The 7253-nt window shown below is 36.7% G+C and overlaps 1 protein-coding gene across 8 annotated transcripts; it reads left to right on the top strand.

The window, feature by feature from the left end:
* The first annotated feature begins 70 nt into the window (after window positions 1-70).
* Window positions 71-4524, top strand: dazl (deleted in azoospermia-like). 8 transcript variants are annotated; one of them, XM_055220174.2, is made up of 10 exons: window positions 71-241; window positions 796-912; window positions 1207-1298; window positions 1482-1533; window positions 2173-2254; window positions 2353-2483; window positions 2636-2716; window positions 2903-2978; window positions 3227-3303; window positions 3394-4524. In XM_055220174.2, exons 1-10 carry the CDS (start codon window positions 227-229, stop codon window positions 3439-3441), a joined length of 771 nt encoding a protein of 256 aa, XP_055076149.2. In that variant the 5' UTR covers window positions 71-226; the 3' UTR covers window positions 3442-4524. The 8 variants fall into 8 exon arrangements, with proteins under 8 accessions (XP_055076149.2, XP_055076154.1, XP_055076146.2 ...); XM_055220179.2 differs by having other exon boundaries at window positions 85-241; window positions 2173-2239; window positions 2903-2953; window positions 3389-4524; XM_055220171.2 differs by lacking the exon at window positions 71-241 and adding an exon at window positions 283-654.
* The last annotated feature ends 2729 nt before the right edge of the window (window positions 4525-7253 follow it).

The following is a 7253-nucleotide window of genomic DNA, read 5'->3' as shown; positions in this document are numbered from 1 at the left end:
CTTGAAAATTGCACATTTTATTTCAGGAAAAAGTTTATACGAAATAAGCTTTAGAAAAATAAAATAATAATCTTGTTTCGTAAAAAGAATTTCACAAAATGCATCATTGGTAGATTTCTCCAATTAGGACTTAGTATGGGTGTGGCGTTTTAATACAACTCCAGCCTGGAGCACAGACCGAGGAGGAAACGAGTGATTCACTCCATTAACTTATTCTGGGCTTTTAATGGTTTTAAATATGGTAAGTGAAAAACAACATCGTAATTCATATGTTCATCAATACCTACAATCGATGAGGCGGATTGTCTTTAATGTCGATGTTGTGGTGAAAAAGTCTTCGCGCGGCAAACTCGTCATCGGGTTAAATCGGACGGTCGCCCATTAGTTTATATAACTATCAGCAGATCATGTCATCCAATTAACTAATTTTTGACAAAATACCCAGATTGCTTATTGAGGAAACGAGGATCGTGTTTGTGATGGATCCCGATTTCGACCGTGTGGTCGGACACATTGAAACTTGTTTATGTTAGCGTTTCTGGTGACTTTAAGTTAGGGGTTTAGGGAATTGTTAATATAATTTTGGCCTTCAGATCAAAGATGTATCAGGGCGTTCAGCTCCCTTTGTGTTTGATATGTGGCCTGTATTCACAGGTAACTTAACTTTAATCGTGTTCCTGAAAAATGTGTCTTAACAAAAGTCAATTAAGTATTATATCTAACGCTGCTTGTATTTTAACGAATGCATCTCGATATAACGTAACGTAGTAGTTAAAATTGTTGTAAAATACACAGGATATACAGAAGCAGCGGCATGGATTACACTCGTCTCTGAAGTTATCTAACGGTTATATTTTACCGGAAGGCAAGATGACGCCCAACACGCTGTTCGTCGGCGGGATTGATATGAAGGTAATGGAATTTATAATAAACAAAAGTTTTAAGCTCAGCATTTTTCAATAAAAAAAGCAATTGGTGTATTTTTTGTGCTCTGGAACACTGAACACTTCAGATCTTGACGAAAATGTGTGTCGATTTTATGTGCGCTGCGCAGATCGTTCGGCGTATGATATTAAAGTATCGCGAGGGCACAGTATCAAATCCTTTTCGCGATACTTTGATGTCATACGACGATCGGTCTGCGCAGCGCGTCATTGTTAGCCTGCCCTGTACTAAAACTAATGGCGTGTGTCCATATACCGTCAGGTCGACGAGAACGAAATCAGAGACTTCTTTGCCAAGTATGGGTCTGTAAAAGAAGTCAAGATAATCACTTATCGAGGAGGAATATGCAAAGGGTGAGTCATTGTAAAACCCAAAGCTAGAAAAGAGTGCACACTGACAGATTATAGGGCATATAACAGTAGATAACATTGTGCCATTGACCTCGATTAGCTCCAGTGTTGAGGGATGTATCTCAGATGTTATTTTCTGGAAAAACATCTGTTCATCTGTTTACTTCCATTACTGCTTCTTCACAGGTACGGTTTCGTTTACTTCGGTGAGGACGTCGATATCCAGAATATCGTTGATGTAAGATTTTCACTTTATATCTGTTTTATTGTAAAGGTGTTTATTTGTGTTCTTGCTCTTTTTTCCTTAGCCAACATGTTCAAAGAGGCTTCCATAAGTTACATTTTTGCTTAAAATTGAAAATTACCCCATAATTTACTTACCTTAATGCCATCCTAGGTGTATATGACTTCCTATCCTCAGCTGAACACATTACAAGTTATATTAAATAATTTCCTGCCTCTTCCTAGCTTGGTAATGGCATTGAATAGTGTCCATTTTCTTGAAGCCCATCCATCATCCGAAAAAAGAAATCCATTCCGACTTTGCTTGGTTCATGTCTTTTTAAGTGAAATTTTAAGTTTCTGAGAGAAAATGTAGTATTTTGAGAGTATTTTGCGATTTATGTCACATTCAAAGGTAAACGCATTTAGATCAAACATGGTGGCACATCAGCTCCATGTCCAAAGTGAAGCGATTGGTTTTTGTAATATAATTAACATTTTTGGGTGAACAGTTCCTGACTAATGACTAAAATATGGGGTAATACGTGGCCATGTTACTACAAAATTAAAGTATGTTTCAACAATCTTACAAATTACATGTTTTGAAGTTGAATGTTTTTTTATTTCACCACCATTTGTTTCATTTCTCTTGCAGCAACCGATCTGTTTTAAAGGGAAAAAGCTCAAACTAGGGCCAGCCATCATGAAAGAGCGAAATTCTCGTAAGATTCTGTTTGGTTTGTACTGAACCCTGCCACATTTTACAATATTTCAGTCAATATTCATTAAAATACCACTTGAAATTAACCAAATGTTTGATGTTCTGATTTTTCAGGCTCAATGCAGTCTCCAATGATTGGACCATCACAGTGGGTAAGCCCCTCCCCATATGTGTACTGTAGCTGCTGCCCCCCGAGCTTGGCCCCACCCTCACCTGTCTTTAATGGAGGGAATCAATATATGCAGGTAACTTACACACATCTTCATATGAATCTGAAGTCCTGCAAAGAAGTTTTAAAAAAGTTGATTATAGAAAGACACATTTTCTGAAATATTGCAGATAATATAAATTAGCATTTATTAATCATTTTCCCCTTTGTCTGTTTTTATTTTTGTAGCCTTACTCTTACTCCAGCCTTCCAGGAGTTATGATCCCACAAGTGCCCATGAACTATGCACAGACCACGTATCCCTACCAGGTATATGGGCAGCAACAGTGAACATACATGATTTCGTGTCATTTCATGATGTCTTGTGCTAAAAAAATGTGGTTTCCAAATGTGTATGTCGGTCTGACATATTGGGTTTTTAAGGCAAAAACATTAAAACACACAATGCAAGTTGGATTCTGACCATGCTCAACCATTGTTGTTTTTGTGTATTAGTATCCCCTGCCACAGTGGTGTGGAGAACAGAGAACAAGACTTGTCAATCAGGTCAGCGCTTCACCCCTTTTTTCCGGTTGGTAATCAAGCGGTTGTGCATGAACTGAATAAACTGGCTTGTTGATGTTGTTTCATCTCAAAACTCCCAATTCTTAGAAAAGCGTGTACACTGCCTTTATGGTTTGAGCCTCATTCAGTCATTCTTTTGCTTTAAGCCATTAGATGGCAGTGCTGGGTTACAATGAAAATTGCAAGTATCTTTGTTCATCAAAATAGGCATCACTAATATTTGTATATAATAATTACATTGACTTTGTGTTTCAGAACTACGTGGATTGTGGAGTCCAAACTTTGCTAACCCTTCTGTAGCTTTTACCTGCTGTGCAGATTCAATTTTCATGGTAAGGATTTTTTGCGGGGGCTCTTATTATAATTTAGATGTGGTCCAGCAGTCACATTCACAGAGGACTCAATTCCTTTCCTTAGGGTAGATTGTCTTAAAAGCAGAGGAGATCATCTTGCTGGACACCAAGCAGTGAACCTCCTTAAGATCCTTCTGTTTATCGAACACATTTCAGATATGGTCACTCGGGATGTGATGTGAAGATGTGTTTTTCACATCCACACTTAAAACATTTGATAAGCCTTGTGTGCTTGCTCTTACCGCCCATTTATTTGTTTTGTCTGTTTTTCTTTCTTTGTCATGGCCAACAAACTTTAAAGACACTTTTAAGATCACAAATTCATATTTATATTTTATTTGTTTGCTTATTTTAATGTTTGATTCACTCCTGGTGATGCACTGTATGCATTAAGGTAACATGTTCGGAGGTTTTCATGCTATGTTCTTTCTAACTCGTTCATTTATTTACTCATCGAAGCTGGCGAGTGTTCACTGTTAAATACGGTTTCATTTTGGGGTTCTCACATTCAGGGCACACATTTGGATTTTCGCTATGTGGTTGTTAAGCACCAGGGTACAGTGACCTTTCTTTCCCATTTTAATCTGTACAAAATCTACTTTCATATATGCATCTGTCGATATCACTGTACCTAAATTAATTTTTGTTAATGCTGGTTTTCCTCCAAGTTCGAGCAGTTGAGGTGTAAATAAAATCATTGCATTAATTCAAACAGTACAATATAAAAATGTTATACCGGGCCCTGTAACATTCACAAACTTGTAAAAAAATAACGGATTACTAATATCACTGTGAACACAGTCGTGCAGCGGTTTTTCTATCCATTTAGCACTTTTTGCACTTGTTCATTTTTGTTGTTCTGCTTTTAAAAGTTGTTTGCAAAAAGTTGTATTTGATTGAACACAAGGCACTGACATTTTATAAGCAGTTTTGTAACACTTTTTTACTAGGGGGGTTAAACTTGAGATGCATCATTTGATTGTTTTAAACAGGCTTGCATTGGGATGTTTTCATTTTATTTCATATTTCCCATGGCCTCTGGGAATTGTGGGTTTTTCTGTGCCATAGTCTGGGAGCTTTTGCCAATCACTGTACTCCAGTTTTTCTATGTAAATTAGTTACATATATTTTGATGTTGGCATTGAAAGGTTTTGCTGTTTTGATGTTAATAAGAAATAAAATTAAAATATTTTGACCATGTTTATTTTGACTGACTTTAATAGATTTTCAAATTTGACTTTACTTGACTACATTCTGCTCCAGTTTTGGTGTAATGAGAGTTATTAAACTTAAATATAAAAAAGACGTTCCTTGAGTTTTCAAGCTTGTAACCAAAAATCTTTACCAGATCAGAGTTTTGATTGTACCGTTCACAATTTAGTATTTTTTATTGAAGTGCTTTGTTAGATATTGTCTTTGAGCTATTAAGTTTTAATTTGCATTCCGACATTGATTGTTAATTTTGAAATAATTGTGTGTACATTTACAGTACAGGTTCAGCTAATGATTGGAGGGCCTATTTGTTTTGGCTCTCAGAAATGTGACGGTGTTATATAAATGTAGTGAAACATTGAAAACCAACTTTTGAAAAGGACATTTGAAGTAGCTGTCTTTATTATGAAAGGCTCATTTAGAAAAGATGTGTGTCTTACAGGGTTCCCACGGGTCCTTGAAATCCTTGAAAGTTTGTGAATCTGGGGGGAAAAATCAAGGCTCTGGGAAGTTTTTGAAAATATACATGCATAGATACAGGTCATTAAAAGTGCTTGAATCTATTTTATGCAAGAAGTTTTCTGGAAAAAATCCATATTCCCTGTGTAGTGTAGGATAATATCATAAAAATTCTAGACTTTTTAAGCGCATCTGCTAAATTGTTCGCTTTAAATTCTTATCTTCTGTATGCGAATGTTGATGCATAGGGTTACGTATCTACCTTTTGTTCCCTGAGAAGGGAACGAGACGCTGTGTCTCCCTTGCCATACTTCCTGTGTCCCTGTAACGCCCTCTTTGGCAATTTTTCAGATAGCGGTATACTTCCTGGCTCCCGCGTCACCCTGTCTTTGTCGTTAAGCCTCACCATTGGTTGAGTTTGATATACACATTCAGATGCACTTACCCCTGGAAGCATCCCCAAAGTGTCACCGCAGTGACGCAGCATGAGTTCCCTCGAAAGGGAACTGTAACAATTAACTTAAAAGGTGTAAGTGATGTAACCTAGCTCTCACTTAAAATGTGTCCTCACATTTAGTCCTTGAATTTGAGGGTATTGGACCTGGAAAGTCCTTGAATTTGAAGTTAACTAAGGTGCCTGGTCTTATGCCACTGCTAAAAGTCGCTATTACATTAATCATAAACTGATCTAACTTGACATTGATGTAAGCATTAGATTATTTTAAAAACCTGCCAATGTTAAGTTGTCAGAAGTATACCCGTGTTCACCTGCCCCACCTTAGTATGTAATAATGTTCATATATAACCACTGTAGTGCCTTGAAATGTCCAGCTTTGATTTTTATAATGTAATTTTCACAAAAATGTGTGGTACAGAATGATGTCATAAATATTGTTGATCCGTATTAACGGAGGTGACAGACAGTATTCATTTTAAATGCTTATATCTTTTAAGTGTGAATTTTGTCAATTATTTAAAGCACACTAGTTTAAAGGTGCAGTGTGTAATTTTTAGAAGGAACTCTTGACAGAAATGCAAATTAATAAACAAAACTATATGATCAGGGGTGTAAAAAGACCTTTCATAATGAACTGTTATGTGTTTATTACCTTAGAATAAGAACTTTTTATCTACATACACCGAGGGTCCCCTTACATTGAAGTCGCTATTTTGTGCCGCCATTTCTATACAGAAGCCCTTAACGGACCATTTTTTTTACTAAGTTTTCTCCGACAATGACATGTGTGTCCGGTGGCGGCTACCGTAGCTTCTCTGTGTTTCAAAAGCGAGAGGTGAGCAGTGGACTACGCTTTTGGTTGCAATTCGCAACCTCACCATTAGATGCCACTAAAATTTACACACTGCACCTTTAAAGATCCCTACATTCTAAAAAAAAAAGTGGTTCACTGGTTCGTAATCATAGGGAACCGTTTTTAGTGTTAACCATCACCTGTGTAAAACCATATTGTGCTATGCTGAACCATAAGTGATGCTATAGTCATGCACCACTTATGGTTCTGTAGAGGTGCTAGGTGCTCCTAAAATGGTTCCCTTATGATTACGTGCTTTTATTTAGCACAATTTTTTAAGGCAAACATATTCATATACCGAAACAAAAAAACTTGAATTACGATTTTAATGGCGACGACTTAGACTAGTTTATCTATGAAAATCTCCCACTCTTTCTATTGCTCCAGGTGTTCTTGTAGCTTACTCTTTATAGAGCATTGCATTTCCATCACATAACAAAGGTTGTGGGTTGGATACCCAAGGAACACACATAGTGAAAAATATGTATAGCCTGAAAGCACTGTAAGATGGTTTGGATAGAAGCGTCTGCCAAATGTGTTAATGTAAATGCTCGCTTTCCCCTTTTCACTCTCTCTTTCTTCACACATTCCTTGTAAAGCTGCGAATGAATGATTTTCCTGAAAAATGCAAACACTGTTGAGTTATCTGTATAAGTTTCCAGACCAGCTAGAGACAGGCTATTACTTCAACCGATGGAAGATGCATTTGTTGTTCTGATTGATTGCCCAGGGACACAAAAATGACATGCCTCAGCTTTAAACAATAGTATACATTTATATTTACAATAGTAAGCTGTAATACAGAATAGGATAGTATACAAGATAGTATACATTTACAAAGTGTAGTAATTACTATATACTACAATTGACTATAGGAAATACAAAAGTGTACAGCAGTATTTTTTATGTGAGGAAGCAAAGCCAATTGGAAACGGTGGAGATCATTCA

This window comes from Misgurnus anguillicaudatus, chromosome 20, assembly GCF_027580225.2.
Source record: "Misgurnus anguillicaudatus chromosome 20, ASM2758022v2, whole genome shotgun sequence".
Taxonomy (NCBI): Eukaryota; Metazoa; Chordata; class Actinopteri; order Cypriniformes; family Cobitidae; genus Misgurnus; species Misgurnus anguillicaudatus.
This window is presented reverse-complemented; position numbering and strand designations above follow the sequence as displayed.